The sequence below is a fragment of the Haliaeetus albicilla genome, chromosome 9, assembly GCF_947461875.1.
Source record: "Haliaeetus albicilla chromosome 9, bHalAlb1.1, whole genome shotgun sequence".
In the NCBI taxonomy this organism is placed as follows: Eukaryota; Metazoa; Chordata; class Aves; order Accipitriformes; family Accipitridae; genus Haliaeetus; species Haliaeetus albicilla.
This window is the reverse complement of record NC_091491.1, coordinates 14,072,227-14,091,764: the sequence shown is the minus strand read 5'-3', so window position 1 is coordinate 14,091,764 and position 19,538 is coordinate 14,072,227. Positions and strand designations below refer to the sequence as shown.

The following is a 19,538-nucleotide window of genomic DNA, read 5'->3' as shown; positions in this document are numbered from 1 at the left end:
GCACCTCAAAGGTTCAAAAGCAGCAAAAAAGTAACAAACCCCTGATTTCATCAAGAATCAACAAAGCTGAAGTTCCATCAGTACCGCTAATTTCAGTACAACTGAAAATGAGTCACCGTAAAAAGCAAATAGTTAAATACTGAAATTCTCAGGAACTGATTTTCTAATAATACAGGATGTGTCTTAGCCTTAAACACAGACACTGCCCTGAAAAATCTCCTTGTTCTGTCTTAAAAGAAAGTCAGTCGACAATAATCCCCAAGTTGACCCACGTAGAGCAAAAGGAAAATTTAAATTTCTAATATAGTATTTGGATTATAACGCATAACCATGCACAATGAACTGTGGTGTGGATATTCACAACAAATAAAAGCACTTCAAATTGCTAAATCCTAATATGCAAGGTCTCAAAAATTACAGAAAAGAAAGACCTATGGGTCTACCTCTATCACCATTTTATCAAACACCTCATCTTGATTTAACCTGTCAGCTCTGAGAACTGCACAAGCAAGATTAGGACCATTATGGCAGGTAATGGTCTGGAATTTCTCAGCAATATCAACATTGTGTGTTTAAAAGCCTATACGAACAAAGCTGTGGCAAATACAGATCAGGCAATGCAAACCCTGATCTTCCCCATAGTATTTTGGTCACAACAGATCCTCCCCGTAGGCTGACTTCTCTTTCATAAGCACCATGTTGACTGTCTGCTCCAAATCTTCTTCCTTATCAAAATATTTTACACTGCACATACCAAGCAGATCTTCACATTTTAAGACCAGCCAGATTAGACCGTAAAACACACAATCTTACTGTACACTGAATGCACACGGTGGGAGTAGTGGGCATTTCAAATAACAAAGCACTCGTTTCTGCAGTTCCTGACTGCATGTTGGAATTAATTTTATATTTGTGGCAAATAGTTTCTTTGTCCCTAATAAACTTTACTTATTTCAAAAATACTCCAGCTGTGAGATTAAATAAATTTCTGATGAAAGTTATTTCTCCCCCACTCTCTCCATCCTTCTCCGTCTCCTTTATGCTTAATGAGTTCAGAATGAGTACAATGCAATTGTTTTTATTTAAATAATTAGAAATCAAGACCTATGCATTTGATAGCAAGCTGAACGTAAACTTTGTAGACTGGAAATTCTGAAGAATGATTTTGCCTAAAACCATTATTACAAGCTCATGATAGCTTTCTTTGGTATGTTATTAGAGGTGCACTGAAGAAAATCCCTTGAGAAAAACTACTGCCCAACAACTCTGTCCTTACTATGTAACTATTGCTACATCCAACTTTTCTTGCTAGATGTAAATGGTGTTTAACTTATACAACTTATATCATCTTATCACACAGCATGCTCAACCTCCACCATGAGAGTTCACCTGCTCCCCAGGAGTATACATTAGCAGTATCCATTAATTCTCACTTACACATGCTTCCTGTGGAACTCCAGAATCTTTCCTTCAATTCTTTCCTGGTTTGGCAAATACTGGTTTGTTTTAAGGTGTTCTCGATCCTCTGATTCATCAAAATCCCCTATTTCGGCTATTACAGAAAACAAAACAATGTTAGAATAAGAAGAAACAATGCAAAAGAAACAATGGCAGAAAATACTTGGTAAGAACTTCAGAGACCCCAAAAGCCAGAATGTATTTTCCTTTAAGTGCTTCAAATTTGTGCATTAAGCTTTGTATCCAGCTACATTTTACAAAACCTCACATTTATCCCAAGCAGACTTCCTGGGGATTATAGCAGTATTTGAACATCATTTTGAAAACTTAAGACTTCTTTACAGTCAAAGATGTGAGCCTTGTAGAAGTCCTGTGAGGTGGTCTAAACATTTATTCCTTACAGATAGCTCATACCAAACCAGGACATTTCAATTTAATTTTTCTAAATATATGTAAAATAGTTATGGACAAGCCTACTTGGGAAGAGGGCAAATTTAATTTTAGGAATTGTCCAAAAATAAATACATAGCAAAAAGAGAAAGCAGTGTTATGTGACTATTAACCCCCACAGCGCCTACATCTTGAGTTTTGGTCTCCCCTTCACATATTCACACCTTTCAGAAATGATGCTGTGGATTTAGGAAGAGATTTACAGAAGAAAAAAAACATGAAGCAAAAAGTGCAGAACAGCTTCCATCTGATAAGACAGAAAAGACCAGAAGTCTTTAGCTTGGAAAAGAAAAGCATGAGGCAGGCAGAACATACAGCAGATGTATATAAAAATTACAAAGTTGAATAATTAAGTTTTTTAAAAAGTTATTTACTTTTTCTGATAGTAAAATATGAAGTTACAATATTAAATTAAAATGCAAAACTTTTAAAAGGACAAAAGGATATAAGTTATCCTACAAACCTCCCCAAAACTAAGCTGTGAAGCTCATTTTCATGGGAGGATGCCAAAAATATAAGCAAATTCAAAAGTTAGACAAATGCATGGAAACAAAGTTCATCAAGGGCAACCAAACAAAGAGATGCAGAGTCAATCTTTGACTTAGAAGGGCCACATGCAAAGATCACTGGATGGATGCAGCAAAGGAAGTATCACCATATGCTTGCTTCATTTCTGAGGGCTTCCCCATAGCATCTGCTATTAACTACTGTCAGAGAAAGGAGACTGGATTAAATGAATTAATAATCTCATCCAAGGCATCTGTTCTTAAAAAGAACACAGCAATATCCTGTTTAAAATCAAGCCAGCATATGAAACAAGAAAAAAAAAAAATTGAAAAGCACTTTTCAAAAGAAATTTGTGTTAAAAATAATCATACTCTTTCTCACTTCTAATTTTCTAGTAGGGTAGAATCAATCTAAGCAAGGCCAGATGGTGAGATTTCCTCACCAGCTCCACACTGCACTGCTGGAAAATCATGAGCAAATTTTAATTGTGTCACTCACTGATGGCACACACACACAAGATAGATTTGCTTTTCCAATAAAATCACCATAACTAATATTATTATAATTGTATTATTATATTACAATGCAGAATTATATAACTAATAACTATTTAGCAGTGAACATGTGAAGAAGTATCATTTAATAGCCTTTGTTTCAAGCCAGCAATGAGGCACAAAAACCCATTTCTGCAGCTCAGGTTACAGATTTGTAAACACTCTATGATTTGGCTGCTGCTTGAGCTGATTTGGTGTCTGAACCCATTCAAGGTTTTCAACCTACTCATCTTAAAGGCCACATTTTTAGGTCTTTAGGCACGTACAGACTGAGCGAGCAGCAACATGGAGAGCTTCCAAACCAATTGCTTCCCATTTCCACTTGCAATCCCAGCAAGGATGAAAGCTGCTGACAGCCCTACTGTTGAACTTGTTCTAGGTTTATTTCAGCCCAGTCTATACACTTACCTCCCCCCAGCCACAGGGAAATTGAGAAACAAAGCCAAGGAAGCACAGAGGCAGATGGGAGCAGCTGTCTGGAAGATGAGGAATGCTAGTGACTCTGTTTGCAGACCAGGGAAAACAGACAATACACAAAGGGTTTGGTTTCATATAGTCTCCACAAAGTCAAAGTTATCTCACACATAAGCACCAGCTGTTCCTCACCACAGCTAGCCCTGATGATAATCCAGTGTTATCAATGGGTTTACTGCATGTACAGAAGGAAATACTGTGAGATGGAAAATGCTTTTTGTTACCAAAAGCTTCTGTACGCTGTAACTTGGGTTAGCAATGGCAACATCACCTGATGTCACCACAGTCGAGATACTCACACTGCAGAAGGTGAGAGACCAGAAGAGCAGCTGTGTTGTCACTGCAGGTCAGTCGTTCCTCTGCCAAGTCTCTCTTGATTTGCAATGCAAACAGGTACCTGAGAGAGTTACAAGTACCCCCTTGACACATCAAAGAATGTTAAAACAACTGAGCAGTCCTTTATAAAACTAGCATCTCCTAATTCTTCCTCTCTCCAAGAACAAGGTAACACAGAAGCCTTGCTACCATAGACGGTCAAATCAAACCAAACAACCCGTGACTAATCCAGTGCAATTTATCAGCATAAATGAACACACAGGAAGAAGGAAGCAGAAGAAAAACCACACTTATAACAAGTTTGATCTGTGAAGTAACAGTAGCTGTAGTTTTTAGCTGGAAAGAAACTTAATGAATAGTTCAAGTGACTTTATCTGTTACAATAAAGATGGGAGAACATCACTGATCTAGTATCTTGTTAGGAAAAACAACTGAGTGTTTCTGCTAGCACTCAATTTATTTACTCAGTGCTTGTATTTTCCAGGACTGTAATGTTAGCAGCCTACAAAGACAGTAAGAAATTAAATTTTGTTTTCTTAAATCACTACACTCATTTAACTGAAGTATTTCCCAAATCAGTTGTTAAAGAGGAATAGATTTCTGTGTAACAGTTTTGTGTAAGTGATAAGCTGCCTGCAAAACATACAAGGATAGAACAAAAACATGGCAGCCTTGAAAGTGTGCTGATAAGGACTGACTTAGTAACCTAAACCAATTTTAATACATTTTTATGAATGTAATGCTGGCAAGTCTTTCCTGCTTTCTTTTTTACTTGAAAGAAGGTGCAATAAGGACTCCAGTAAATAGGTAACAATTTATTACTATAAACATTTGAACTGACAGACTGATCGATATTCTTTACTGAATTACAACCTGAAAGAGAACAGTAATTTTTTTAAAGAATTGTAAAACATTATGTATCACATTCTTGAGCCAAAAGATAATAAAAGGTATACATTTTTAAAGTGCTTTGTAAAAAAATTTTGAAGTACTGTAGATATGTATTAAAGACTATGTAAAGTATGCTGTTTTCTGCGTATCTGACTGAGCTATCTTGGTTTCTTCAACAGACTCACAATAACGTGTATGTATCATTAACAGCATTATGAAATACCTAGACACTCTAAGCACAGATCAGAATTCCATGATAAGTACTCCATAAATAGACAACAATACAGTTCCTGCTCCAAAAAGCTGTATTCCTAATGAAATTCCTACAAGAAACAGCAATTAATGTAAGAAAATGGGGAGCAAAGGAAATATTTAGATAGCATTTATCATTTTAAGAGACAAGCACATTGCATCACAGCAGTTACCATGCTGGTTTGCTCTAAAATAAGTCTGAAGGATAATAAGGAACCTCTGCGGATCTCTCAAAGGAATTCCAATTAATAGTAGTAAAACTGGGAAAAGCACTAAATGAGATCTTTAAACACTAAAATCATGGATAATGTCCTTGTTACAGGCACAGGCTTCAAACCACATTCCCAGGTGCTAGCAAGTGGATAGGTCAGCTTAATTTACCAAAAATCAGTTAGCAATCAGCAGAAGCGACCCATGATGAGCATTGGTAAAAAACTTGAACAGTAAAGCATGTTTGCTAGTTGTAGAATACTTAAAGCATGGTCTTCTGAAGTTTAAATGATAAATTATGTACTACTTATTTTATACAGGTACTGTTTATAAATTTTAGTATTTCCTCTATACCCTGTCTTTTTTGACACTGTGATGTTTGGCAAGCCATAACCTGCACTGTTTTCTGTTTTGAAAAATATTTTTTCTGATAACATTCATCTGCCAACATATGTCTGCTAAAACCATTACACTAACGAAAAGTGCTCTTTTGCTCATCTTCAATATAAGTTTTGTTTGGAAACAGATGCAATGCCCTCCTACTCCGACATTCCTTTTATTTCAGTAGGTAATGCAAATCAAATTTATCGAAAAATACTTTACCTAGTATATTCCTCTTGCAACTGACCCGGGTCTGGAGGGAAAAACTTTACAGCTAGACGAAGCATTGTAGTCTTTGGTCCTATAAGAAAAATGAGTCATTTCACAAAAAAACCCTTGTTCTTCATAAGCACATGCATATTATGTTTTCCAACATGCAGAGAAATACAACGCGCACAAAGCCTAAGCCAGCTTTCAGCTTGCCAGCTAACTATAGTGGGCCTATGGGGTATAGATTGTCCATGTCAACAGAGATACAGCAGGTAAGTTTGCAGAGGAACTGTCTATACTACTTCCAAGGCAAGTCTGCAGTCTGAATGCTATAAAAATAGTTTTGTGCAACATGAAAGCTATAATACCCCAAAGCAACTACTTGACTGCATACAAAAGCATTACAAATGACCCAGTGAGAGGTTCCCAGAAGGGGAAGAGGGTGGAGACACATCCCACAGGCTCTCCCAACACCAACTGCCACCGTCAGAGTTGTCAATGGACTTGAATCCACAAGCCGGAACCAGCTGGCTCCCCACAGAGATAAAAGTGCATTTGCAGCCTGCTCCCGACATGCCTGTTAATACCCGTTTCTTCCCAATTTTAACACTGTTCTTGTCAATCTCAACAACAGGGAGAAAACTAATTTAACATTTAAATTTAAACAGAATCCTAAGTAACTATTTGAAATAGTCCATAACACTCTGTGTAACACTTTACAACAAAAAAATCCAACTGCAACTGAACTGCGTTAACAATTTCAGCGTCACGACTCAGTCTGCTGAACCAGCTGACTCGATGCCCACATTTCCCTGTTTCACCAGTATTTTCAGAGAAATATTACAAGGGACCACAATTGCTTACCATGCCACAACTGGGCACCACCGTTCTGCTGCTTTTTTTCCTGTCTTAAAGCAGAAAAGGCTGAGTATTTTGCAGGCAGTCAGAGCAGTAGCCAACCTATGCTTACAGAAGCCTACTGAGCATCCATCTCACATTTGCAGCATCCCCCGGACAAGAGGACCGCCGCTCATCCACTGCAGCCCCATGCTCCACCGACGGCATCTACACCCAACTGAGACAGACCAAGACCTGTCCCCAGTGTGCACCTTCCCACGAGGAGCGAGGACAGTCTGCCTTGAGTGTGCTGAGCCAGAGAAAGGCAGGGCAAACCGAGGAAAGACAGACCCCCTATAGAAGGCAGAGGAAGACCTGGGAAGGTAAAAACTGCAACCCCTCTTCTTGCTAGACTCTTCTCCTCTGGGTGCTATGGGCCGGATATCCATGTATTTCATGACCTGACTGAACCTCAAAGCCAGCCCTGCTTACGCATGACCTCCAGAGGTGCCTTCCAGCCCCATCCACCCCAGGACTCTGCATGCTGCTGCCATTTCAAAGGAAGCTTAGCCAAAAAAAAAAAAAAAAAAAAAAAATTGTTTGAGCATGTTGGTTAAGCACAAGCCAGCCTGCTTTAATTTATTTTAAACACCAAGATCTCTTAAAGCTTGACAAAGTCCAATTTAACCCCATCAACCCCAAAGTACACTGATTTCTTCTGTCCGGAATACCTGATTCCCATACGCCAAATGTTCCTCCACTCACTCACCCTTTCGTTTGCTAACAGGGGAATAACAAACTTTGCTTTCTGCCAAGTAACTGGGAGAACTAACTCTCAGACTATCACAGCTGTCACAAAAGCAGCTCCCAGCCTCTGATACCAGAATTACCAAAGCTTTGGTGAACAAAAAAAAAAATAAAATCCACATTCTAATTACAGTGTAGTATCTAGAAATGAAAGGAGGCTGGAAATAACATCCTATAACGATACACAAAGCTCACATTTGGCAGAGACTAAAACCATACTAAGGATTTTAAAGTTCTTGAGATGTACCAAATGAGGAAAATAAACAGTTTTAATGATTCTGGTAAAAAGACCAAAACTTTACATCAAATTTCTGAAAATACTCTGAGCCTTTGGAAGACCTTCACAAGGTTAGGAACAGACCTGCACATTATTCACGCCAATCAACTGGAAAGTATTGCTGAGGGAGCAATTTTGGCAGTGTTTTGAGCATCACTTACATCAAATGACAGTAAATATTAAAAATTAAAAACATAACACTACATATTTGCTTCTGTAGCACAGCTTCTCCTCTTTTTGTTTTTTTAATCTCACCTTTCCTCTATGAATAAGTCCCATTCTAATTAGGAAAAGAAACCCTAGCCCAGTCTTAACCAAGATGCAGAATTTATTTTAAGAGGCCAAATCTGAGCAAAACCTAGAACAAAAACAAACAAAAAAAAGAAGCTGGGAAAAATTACCCATGTGGGTATGGTGAACACAACACCGTACAAAACACTGGCAACACCTCAGAGAAGGTATCCAAATGCCAACCTGATATTGTGCACCTGTTAGGAAGGTGAAAATTTGGATCTAAACTCCTTGCCTTCTGGAGTGGTTCGGTATTAAAACTGACTGCATTCATTTGAAATTAATGAAAAATAAAATCCTCATCATACAACACAAAGTTCTATATATCTCAGAATAGATCATAAGCCAAGACTAATTTGAAGTAAATGTTAATAACCTAGAGCTTTTGTTTTAGACAGCATGTCAAAGACTCAGAACTGCACACCTACAGCTACACAGCAATCGACATCAACATAAACTAACAGGTTTGAGCTGTATTACCTTAAAGCCCATGATAACATCTAACATTCCCCTACTGCTGGACTAAAAGTTACACAGTTAACTCCAAAATCATTAAATTCCAAAAAACTAAACCAATCCCCCCCCCCCCCCAAAAAAAAAGAACCTCAACAAAACTTCTTAAAGTGAGAATATAGGAAAGACAACATGAGCAAACTCACCACATCTCATTCTTCCAGAATTTCACTTTTCCCTTGGGAAACACCCCCCCCCAGCAGCCGCACACAGAGCAAGGGCACACAGAAGGGAGCAGACTGCCTTTGTGTGCATCGCTGCCAGGCTAGCCCACCTACACCCAGCTGCTACCCATGCCTGCAGCGAGCCCAGGCAGAGGGGCACCGGGGAAGGGCAGCCCCGGTATGGCTGAGGAGCATAGAGGCTGAAGCCACAGCAGATGTGGCTAGCCTTGCACAGCTGTATGGTCAGAAGTAAATGTCTTTCCGTTATTGCAGCTTGCTTAGTCCCTTACTCCTGAAACGTCCACATTACCAAGTAGTTAAATTAATTCTCCTCTTAAGGCTTTGTATTCAGCTGTACTGTCAAAGGGACATTTTAGGAAGATGTTCCTGTGCAATCATGTCAGCTACTGGATTCAGTGAAAGAACAGCTTAAATTACTATACATGCAATTAACGTTCTGTAAACATTTTCAAGGCTTTCTACAGTCCTATCTCATTTCAATTTTAAAAACAGAAGAATGCCAGGAAGGGATTCAACTAGCATAAAAAGAAAAAAGAGAAAAAAAAAAATCTCTCATCCAAGCTATCAAAACTTTACAAATTTAAAATTTATTTCAGAACTTGAACATGTGCCAGACAACTGACTGGGGTCTCCTACAGATTAAGATTAAAAAAATTTTAAAAGAAATCTTTCAGTGTCACTGGCAACATAACATGGGTGGTAGATCACCAAGCAGCAGAGCAGCCATAAATTTTAGCACATCCCCATAGTTTTAGATGATTTAAGAACAATATATGTACCATCAGGGAACACAGCCATCAGTCTATGGTCTAAGACCAAGCTTCCCCAATTTATGTGGTATAGAAGAGGATGTAGAAGGAGTAACTAAGCAGCACCACAGACCTGTGGTCCACCAGATCTTTTGACTAAAACATAATACCTTATAGCCCAGAGCACTGGAGAAACAAACCAAGCGTAACTGCATGGAGTATATAAAAATATGGCACTCCAACAATGGGGGGTGGGGGGAGGGGAGGAGGGGGAATAGAGAGTGAAAGACTTCCTAAGGAAGCCTTCTTTTATAAGCTTCTTCCTAAGGAACCCTTCTTTTATAGCTGATTTGGCTCTTCTGCTTAAAAAACAATGTTGGTAAAAGTTAAAACCATGACATTAAAGTCAAAAAAATCTAGCCAGAATTTGTGATTTTTTTTAATTTTCTGGCAATCAGCTTTAGGCAGAAGAGTAACTAAAAACTATCCCTCAGCACTGATTTTCAACATTTTTCAATTAAGATTTTGAAATGGAGTAGGAATCCACCACACCCTCCTGATCCTTGCTCTTCCACAAAGCCTTTACAATCAGAAACAGAAAACAAGCAAACAGCTTAACCCTGTTCTAAAGGAAAAAAAGTTTGATCTAATCTTTCAACATCAGAAGAACTAGCATATTGTATTCTTCAATTATTTTTAGCCTTTAAAGTGCACTTCATATTACTTTTTAGAGTAGCATAAAGCAAACATGGCATCACTACTGCAATATCCTCCTGGCCAAGGAGCAGAAACAAATTTCACAGCCGAAGCAAAGGGAACTCTGAGGCTGCAGCCACCCACCAGGTGGGAGATCCCTACCTCTGCTCTCTTAGCAAAACTGTTCCTGAGCACATCGAGAGAGTTTTTGAGAATGAAATGGAAATACCCACCCTGCTGAAACTCCCTGCATGTCAGCAAGCCCTGAGTGCAGCTTTTTGTAGCCCTTCTGAAAGGTGCATCAGCTCTCAGACAGGATCTCACGACTGCAGATGCTACCTCCTCCCGTGCAACGGGTACAATAAGCCAGAATACTCCTTTTTCTTTCCACCATAAGACAACACAACTTACAAAACCTCAGAAATGGCAAATGTCATGTCTCACTTAAACGTAACACCAGCTGACCCAATCTATCTAGGTATTTATCACAGAGGAAGAATCATACCTTCATTAAGTTTCCATTCCACCCACTCCATACTACATATTAAAAACGTCAGGTTTGCATGCCCGAACAGGAACCACTATCACTCCTACCAAGTACAATTTTCAGGGAAGCATAACCAGTAAATCAAGTAATAATTGTGAAAGCAACCCACATAAAGCAGATGCAAATTAAGGAAAACTTCCTTTTTTAAAACTACTTACTCCGTACTTGTTTAATAACAGGTTTCATAGGTTCCAGCCAAATCTGAAATTAAAGAAAAAAAAAAAATTACAAACTGACATTTGTATTTGAATGCAATATGAAAACATCAAAAGTAAATTCAAATAAAGCAGTAATTTATGAGTATACATTTCTTCCTCACTGCAGTAATGCAGCAATTCCTTTGCTTTAAAAAAAGTGTACTTATCTATTTGTACTGACATTTATCATGCATCAATAGAAAAACCACTGATCCATGCTTAAAGTTCATCTGGACAGAAGAAGAGCCAAGTCAGCAAAAGCACACCATCACTGCCAAGAAGACAGAAATCATGCCAAAACACACGACCGTAGACAGGAGCCAGGCTACAGAGTTACAGAAGGTCTGGAGAACATGACAAGGTCCAACTTTTTTTGCCTTTCATGCTTTGTCCATCTCTCTTACTTACCTACTTAAGGTTTTTTTACTCGATATTAATTTCCCACAAATTTCTCTCTTTTGACAAGCACATTTTTAAAGAAAGACTACTGTTGTTCTTGTAAAAGGAGTATCCATAAAATTAAAGCAAAGTATTCCGGATGTTCAACTTTTCCCCATGACTCCAAACAAAAAATTGTAACAAGACAATTATGTTTGATCTTTACTAGTTACTTCTCTGAGAGAGTGCTGAGGATCTTAAGAACCTTATTAGGTGCAGAAACACTTTGGATGCTTTGCAGAAGAAACGGAAACTAAACAAGCTTTACTGTATTTCCTTAGCTCAAGAGCAGCGTGTATTAGTGCTATTAGCATTCTCTATGTTCTCAGTCATATTTTCTGTGTGCAAGTCCAAAAACTAGAAAAAGTAATAAAAAAAAACCAATGAAGACACAATTTTTGGAAACATTTTTTCATTTCGAAGCCACATTGTCCTCTTCGCAAGGTACAGGATAAGCGACTAGGAGACTCACAGAGTGTCAGTATTTATCTAGATCAATGATTTAAAAAACTTGCAGGTCTATATGTCTGCTGAGGTTTCTATTTCTTAGAAAGAGGTTCATAATGGCCCTTCAGGGAAATTAATTGAAGACTGAATTAACTGAAGAAAAATATGAACACTACCAAAATTACACATTGTAATACAATTTTATAAGCGCTCCACAGACTACACTTTGAGTTGATGTTTCCCGTTTCAGAAGGAGGATTTTATCTATGTCCCTGAAGGCAGAAACATCAGCAACTATTTAACTGCTTTATAAGTTTTTTGAGATTTAACAAGGAATAGAATGTGATTCCTCCCCTCTGCTTTATTAGTTGTTGTTGCTCTGGTGAGCGAAGCAGATTTCAAGAATCAAAGAGACAATCCTACAGGAGACTCCAGCAGACTTTGAAACTTTTGACACTCAAGCAGCTTCGTTCACCCAACCTTTTTATTATACCAAATTCATCAGGGAAGTGTACATACCCAATACGACTGGATGTTCTGGAACTCAATCCCAAAGTAGTCCGATTCAATCAAATTCAGGTGCTTGTAAACTTCTGTCAGTAATGTCTGGCCATAATATTTTGACTAAGGAAGTAAAAAAAAAAAAAAAAAATACAGTGAGATTAATATGAATAAGTTTACAGCAAATTAAAAAAAAAATTATGGCATCTTTAGAAACTGTAGAAAAAGATCTCAAAAGTTTTTCCACATCATTCTTGTCACTTTAACACGCAAACATCCAATATACAGGCACAGGTCCATACAAACAATTTCCACAGAACCAGAGGAACTCCAGCTGGAAGGGGCCACTGGAGGTCATCTACGTCCAACCTCCTGCTCAAAGCAGGGTCAGCCATGAGACCAGACTAGATCAGCTGCAAACTATTTGCAGCTCCTTCAATAAACCAGCACCATTTATTTGTGTAGCTGGACGGTGTGGCTCTCCCCGAGCTGCAGCAGACTGAAGCAGGGGCTGCCAAAATCCTGCTCACATGCACACCTCCTCGCTCTTGCCAACACCAGGGACCACGCAGCCATGCACAACTTGCACACCAGCAAGACTTGCAAACATATGCAGATGCTCTAAGCAGGCCCAAGACAGCCAAGGAAGGCTGGCAGAGGGCAGTTTGCGCCCAACCAGGATTTATCCCTGACCTAGGAAGCACTGGCCAGCCCCGCAGGAGAGCAAGAGCTGTGCAAGCAGGACTTTACAGGGCCAGGCTGACCACTGCCAGGGATCACATCGACTGAGTGGAGGCTGCTTATCACAGCACATGCAAGGCCTTTGCTGACAGAACTAGAACTCATCTTCTACAAAGGAACATCCTTCAAAAACCCTAACCCTAACTTTTTTCTTGTAAGTGTTCAAGAAAACCCAAGGTGATAGTATTTATTCTGTTAACTAACAAATAAACAGGAAGGCTATAGTTCCCTGCCAAAGAAAGCAGTGGGAACCCAAACACCCTCTCTCATACCATGCTTTCTGTGTACTCATTTGCAATGAATCCCTCCCTCAAGAAACCCAAGCACTAACCCTTTTCGCAGTCAAGTTAGGCACAAAGCCACGAAGCAAACATCAGCAGAAAGTGGCTACGGTAACACAGGAGAAAACAGGAAACTTTCATAGCACACCCAAAACAACTATGCTTGGGTCTGCTTATTAAAACATATGAGCTTGCTCTCAGCATCTATTATTGCATGACTGTAGCAGCCACCACAAGAAAAATAGCATTTATGAACCCACACATTAGTGCATGAAAAGAATTCAAAGGGCTTTCGCATCGCTCGGTACCTGTTCTAGCAACGCACAAAAGCTAGCAGGACAGCTAGTGTAGGCTGCAGAAGGAGGTAGCATGGCCACTGATATCCATGTTCTACCTTGGACCGTGGAAGTGATCCTGCAACTGCAGCGACAGGGTCTGGCATCCCTCTGGTCAGCCGGGTGGTCCGACAGAACGCACCTCGGGTATTCACGCCACCAAGGACTTGTTTATTTGGAAAAGTCGGAGTGCCGGAAGACTATGACTTTCCCATCAAAGCAGGCACAAAGTTCTGTAATTGGCTCTTTAAACTCAGAACAGTGTCTCTTTTAAAAGTATAAGGCATTATAATAAATTAGTAAAAGAATAATTTAATAAAATGTGGAAATGAAAATATCTAACAGAAAGAATGGGCCACTAGGTTAAAATAAAGAGGGTTTAAAAAAGTAAAAAAGATGGTGAAAGTTGGGGAAATTTTTTCACATTACTGGGATGTATAAAAATTCAAGAGTAATTGCTTCTTACAGGAAAAAGAGATTAATTGTCGATGTTTTTAGAACCGTGCAATTTAGCTAAATACCTCTGTACTACTTAAAAAAAAACAACCAACAAACTTCAGTGAGAAAAAGTATGGCAGCTCTGCAGTACTGCAAATCTGAAATAGCTTTGGTAATTGCACTGCTGTGAATGGAGCTGACTGAATCCAACGCTATAAACAAGGAGGAAAGTAGAGAAACAGAAAGACAGAGAATGACATGAGATCAGCTCCTCCTTCTCATTCATGCTTTCACAAGTCACGGTTATCTATATGGGCAAACATGGCTGTGAAGCATAGGTCAGGTGAATTCACCTGGTACAAACACCACTCATTCATAAAGTTTCTTGGTATCATGCTGGATCAGGCCACTGACACTGAAACACCCACATAAACCTGCAAGTCAGGAGAAATGATCCAGTTCTTCATCACTTCAGTGGATACAGAGATGCCTGGTTGGGAGATGACACAGTATGGTGAGGAGCAGCGCTCTCCTCTTTTTCTGGACAAGTTTTGTGACGTCTAAAAGGGCATTTTCTTCATAAGAAACACAGTTGATTTTTTTTCTTTTTTTTTTTTTAGCCAAAATCTGTGCTTGCAGAAGACTCCGTGGGTATGGGTTTTGTTTTTTTAAATGATGACAATGAAACAAGGAATGATACAGGTAATGGTAAGCCACATCTTCAGTAAATAAAATTCTTGCTCTTCTGTCTACAGGCGTTACAGACTGCTTGCCACAGGACACACATGCTCCTGGAGAAATGCATTTTGAAAACTGAATTTTTAACTCTCAAATGAAATACATTTCTTGCTTTGCACTTGTGAATAAATCTTAAAATAGTAACAAAAGAAGAAAATATCCTTAACTATAGTAGGACCCTTTTTTTTTTTTAAACAGAAGAAAATACCCTTAAATATAGTAAGGCCTTTTTTTTTTTTTAAAGGTACAGATACACATGTATGTATTTATTATTGTATTGTATTGTAGAACTGCACCACAGATTTGAGAAAGGAGTACTTTTTAGCCAGTGGTATTTGCGGGGATGCAGCTATACACTGACCAACATCTATACTTCCATCTGCAGAAGATGGGACACGCCAGCCTGCCGTTTCACAGATAGATCTGTTAACCTCTAGAAGCCATGGACCAGGAGATGTCCTGTGACCCCAAGTTTTCAATTTCTCATTTGTGAAATAAGCAGTAATTCTGGTTCCAACCACCATCTGTTAGAATCAATAAACTTGGATTAGCTTGTGAAAGATGTCTGGTAACAGTTAGACAAGTTTTATAGTCAGTGTGCTATGTTGATTAAGGAAACTGTGTCCTGTCCATGGCTAGTCATATACGGCCATTAAAATTATCCCAATCAGATTGTAATACACAACTTTCTCCCATGCACGGCATTTAAACTGAGTTACGCCTCTGCAGCTCCACCAAGCTCCATGCCCGATGACAGCCCAGCTGCCTTCATTTCTTGCCAAAAGGGAGGCTGTATGGCATACACGCCCCTGGCACCTCTCTCCTTCCACTGTCGAGCCTGTGCTCCCTTCAAGAGAAACTGGAGATGAAGAAATTAAGATGGTAAGAGCTGGGAGCACTTTGCAACTGATTAAATTATAAAGGTGCCATTCAAATGTTAAAAGTGTAAAATTATTTTGACTGGGCCATCAACTATAACTTTGGGTGTCATTTACAATAATACGTTACGAAAAGCCTCATTCTAAGCTGAATGTGATTTCATAGTACTTCCTTCAAAGTATAAAGCAACAATAACAATGCCACATTTTAAAAGAACAGTATTAACTTAATTTGATTTTATTTTTAAATTAAAATTGGTTACAAAAGCTTGAGACAGAACACAATCTTTTATTATCATTATGTCTCAAATGCTGTTGGAAGACTCTTCTTAGAGCTACTTAGTTCCTCAAATTGTTTGTTACACTTATAACCATCCTTTCCAAAAAGCTTCTTTAACATTTTGAAGTTGACAAAAATGAAAGTTATATAGCAGGTAGCTCCATGTCATTGTTTAATCTGGATAAAAGCAGCACAAAGCAAAATCTTTTAAGTAATTACTTAATTACTGCAATTTTGATGTCAGGGCAAGAAGCTGCATGAATGCATTTCAGAAAGGTCCCGTTTTCAATACAAATCCACAACACGGCATACTTTCCATTCCAAACTTCTCAATTACTCTTTATATGCTGCCAAGATGACTACTGATATTACTGAATTACTGAATTATTCCACATAAAGAGAAAAAAAAAAAACACGGTAAAAAAAAATTAAATAGACAGCTAACAAAAGCTTTCCCTAGTGACCCTGCTCTAACTGTACTACAGACTATTTTAACAAGTCATCATTAGAAGAATGTTCAGTACAATAGATTTTTTTTCCAAATCAATTTGAATATTCAGATCAAGCTTGAAAAGATCCCTCAGAGCTGTGCAAGCAGGGTAATCTGACAGGCGGTGATGCTACGGAGGGCCCTGCACTGGCAAAACACCAGCGTGGCAATCCGCTGCCCGCACGCAGCAGGAGTAACACCTCCAGAACAGGCTCAGTGCTAAGCCAGCATCAGGCAGGAACAGAAATTAGTAGGAACAAACATTTTAAGCTGAAGTTTCTTGACTGAAGGAGGTATCTATATTGTTTACTCAGCCAGAAAAGTAAACATATTCAATGTTAGCAATTTTTAGGACAGAGGAGTAAAATATAAGTAATAAGAAAAAGTTGGAACGACAGCTATTTTTGTTTTATCATCCCAACTGCTATTTCCTATTTTCTCAAATATCACTACCTACATGGCAGAACCTTCCTCTTCCGTAACGTTTTAGCTTAGGAAGACAGAAAAACAAACTAGGAATGCACAGCCTATGTTTTTCAGTTGACCATAGTTCAGTATTATCGAAATCAATTCTTCCTCAGTAACTCCCAAATATGTCTTCCAGTACATCTTAACTTTCTGCTTCCACGTATCTTAACTTAAAAACAAAAAACCCCAAGTCTTTTCATAATGAGTAGTATACTCATATTCCAAAACAGACAAACTGCCCTTGCTCAAACTTTCCAAAAATGAAATCCACATTTGGCTGCAGTTAGGCTGGGGGGGGGGGGGGCAGAGGGGAAATCCATCCAAAAGCCAAGAGTTTGGAAAAAACGAAGAGTTACAAAGCAGAGGTATAGAACGGAAACTCTTGTGCAGCCAGAGCTGGAGGAGCCACTAGCCCCAGTTTCAGCGAACACCAGCTGACCTTGGATTTTGTGTTACAGAAATCTGCAACTGCCGGGAAACCAAATCCTCCAGTAAACAGTGTATCTGCGTGAGAGGAAGAAGTTTATATTTGACATCATCACTGACAAGTGGCCAACATGGAGCACCCCACAAGCAAAGAGAAGCGCACACATGAAAAGTAATCTGAACTGATTGAAATAAAGACCCCTTCACCATTCACAGATTTTTTTTTTCTTTTCATGTACTTTAGTGGTCTTCCTAAAGAAAAAGTGATTTCTCATCTTTTGGCAAATTAAAAAAAATTACAATCGGCAACTAAACATAGTATTTACACTAGACTTGTTACTTCCTTTCTTAACCAGAAATATACAAACATTTCAGTGAGTTTATAGCTCTGTTCATCTACAGCCCTTCTGTAATCTGTTAGATCTCTGTCCAAATGCAAAGCGAGACATAAAAAACACCTTCAAAACTCCCTATTAATAACTATCATTAATGCCACATATAAACAAAACCTGCATTTATGAATACAGGGTGTACATTTAAACCACATTTATTAGAAAGAAGGAAATAATATAAGATGGCAAGCAATACCATTCATTAACTTTTTGTTTTCATGGCTAAAACAAGATGACCTTACAGCTCCATATCAAGTTTTTAACCAGCAAACTGGAAGAGTAAGAAATAACTGTCTTCTTTTTCAGTACTTTATTAGTTTCTTCAATTTTGATTGGAACAAGTAACTCAAATGAAAACGGTCCCTGCCTCCCCACAAAAATGGGTACCTGGTAACAACACACATATCAACGTCTGGTTTCATGTGCTCAGCCAAATACTGCTTAAATACTATTTCATTTTGATTATCTGAACATTAAACAGTAACTTTCAGCTTCAGTTATTCCAATTTTTCTTTAAATATATATATTTGTTTTATTCATTCTTACATAGTGACAGGTCCCAACTACAGGTTATTTTACTAAGACAACACCAGAAAGAGTTTGTAGTGCATTTAACAATTTATAGAGCATTGGACGCACAGCCTGTGATGTCAGGGGATTTGACTCCTTGTACAAGGTCCTCCGCGCTGCTGCACACCTCTGCAGTCCCCACCTGCCACTTACTGAAGATGACAATCCTGACCTCTTCCAGAATTGGGTCAAGAGCTACAGGAGTCAACCCAGCACATAAGGTTTGTGAAACTTCTCCCAATTTTCCACCCTAGTCACTGGCGTGAACTATTTTTTTTTTTTAAAAAAACAACAACTTTTTTCCCACCCGAGGGAGCACAGTCCAGCTGCCAGGGCACTACTGGAGGTCTCCCATTTGCAGCAGCAGCCTTTCTACGTGGCGCTGGGAGAACCCCCAGCTCCTCCCGGCTCACTCCAAGGAAGCCGAACCCATCGCCAGACCTCATTTCCCATGCCTGCTGCCTGCACCTTCACCGTGCCAGCAGGGCAGCTGCTGGACACTGGAAAGCACCACCATTGGTGCAACATCCAACAAACATCCATATCCACCTCAAGCTGCAGCCGCATGGCATTTCTTATTTCACGGTCACAGACTGAACTCTGGGAATACACCGCCACCCTGAAAACAATTTTGTAACTTCTTCACAAATTCAGATAGCGTACATTTTCACCGTGAAAATGTACTTCTGTTTTCTAAATATTGTGCATCATGGTATTTCTACATGGCGTTGAAATCCAATTTACTCAAATATGGAAGCTGCAAAAACAAATACAAATTTCTGAGCTATTTTAAGTTACATTATTACACTGCATATTGGGCATAATTTTTTGTTTTAAAAAAAATTGTAAGACTCCCCCCCCCCCCCCCCCAGATTTTTTGTCCTAAGATTTCAGTGGTTGGTTTTGTTGTGGGTCAGGTTTTTTTAAACAGAATCCACAGCCAGACAAATTTTTCTAGAAATGTAAGCCTCTGGCTCATTTAATTAAGGTTAGCTTTAAAACCTGTGATCATTTAAAGGTTCAAGCAGTGTTAAAGCACTTCACTGCCAAATGAACCAGCTCTACCCAACAAACATGCTTTTCCAGAGTGGCTAGACCTGCTGGATGCCTGAAAGTAGGAAAACAATAATTTGTTGACATGGGAAAAGATCCCCAAGAGGGAGGGAATTATGTGAACGAGATTGGGAAATGTATACTTAGGTAGACTGCATGCAGAGACAAAAAATGGTCCCAAGTTCCAAAAGCGCTCTCATGCTGAAATACCTGGAGCACTTGAAATAAAACACACTGTGC

At 39.0% G+C, this 19,538-nt stretch overlaps 1 protein-coding gene across 11 annotated transcripts in view; it reads right to left on the bottom strand.

Annotated features, from left to right (window-relative positions):
- FARP2 (FERM, ARH/RhoGEF and pleckstrin domain protein 2) overlaps window positions 1-19,538 on the bottom strand; it is an 80,907-nt gene that overhangs the window by 45,645 nt on the left and 15,724 nt on the right. For all 11 annotated transcript variants that reach the window (XM_069791692.1, XM_069791699.1, XM_069791700.1 and 8 more), the window contains 5 exons: window positions 12,227-12,331; window positions 10,784-10,826; window positions 5,736-5,814; window positions 3,743-3,840; window positions 1,438-1,552 (listed from right to left, as the gene is read on the bottom strand). In XM_069791692.1, the coding sequence (XP_069647793.1) occupies window positions 1,438-1,552; window positions 3,743-3,840; window positions 5,736-5,814; window positions 10,784-10,826; window positions 12,227-12,331 (440 nt within the window). The remainder of the gene's footprint in view (window positions 1-1,437; window positions 1,553-3,742; window positions 3,841-5,735; window positions 5,815-10,783; window positions 10,827-12,226; window positions 12,332-19,538) is intronic.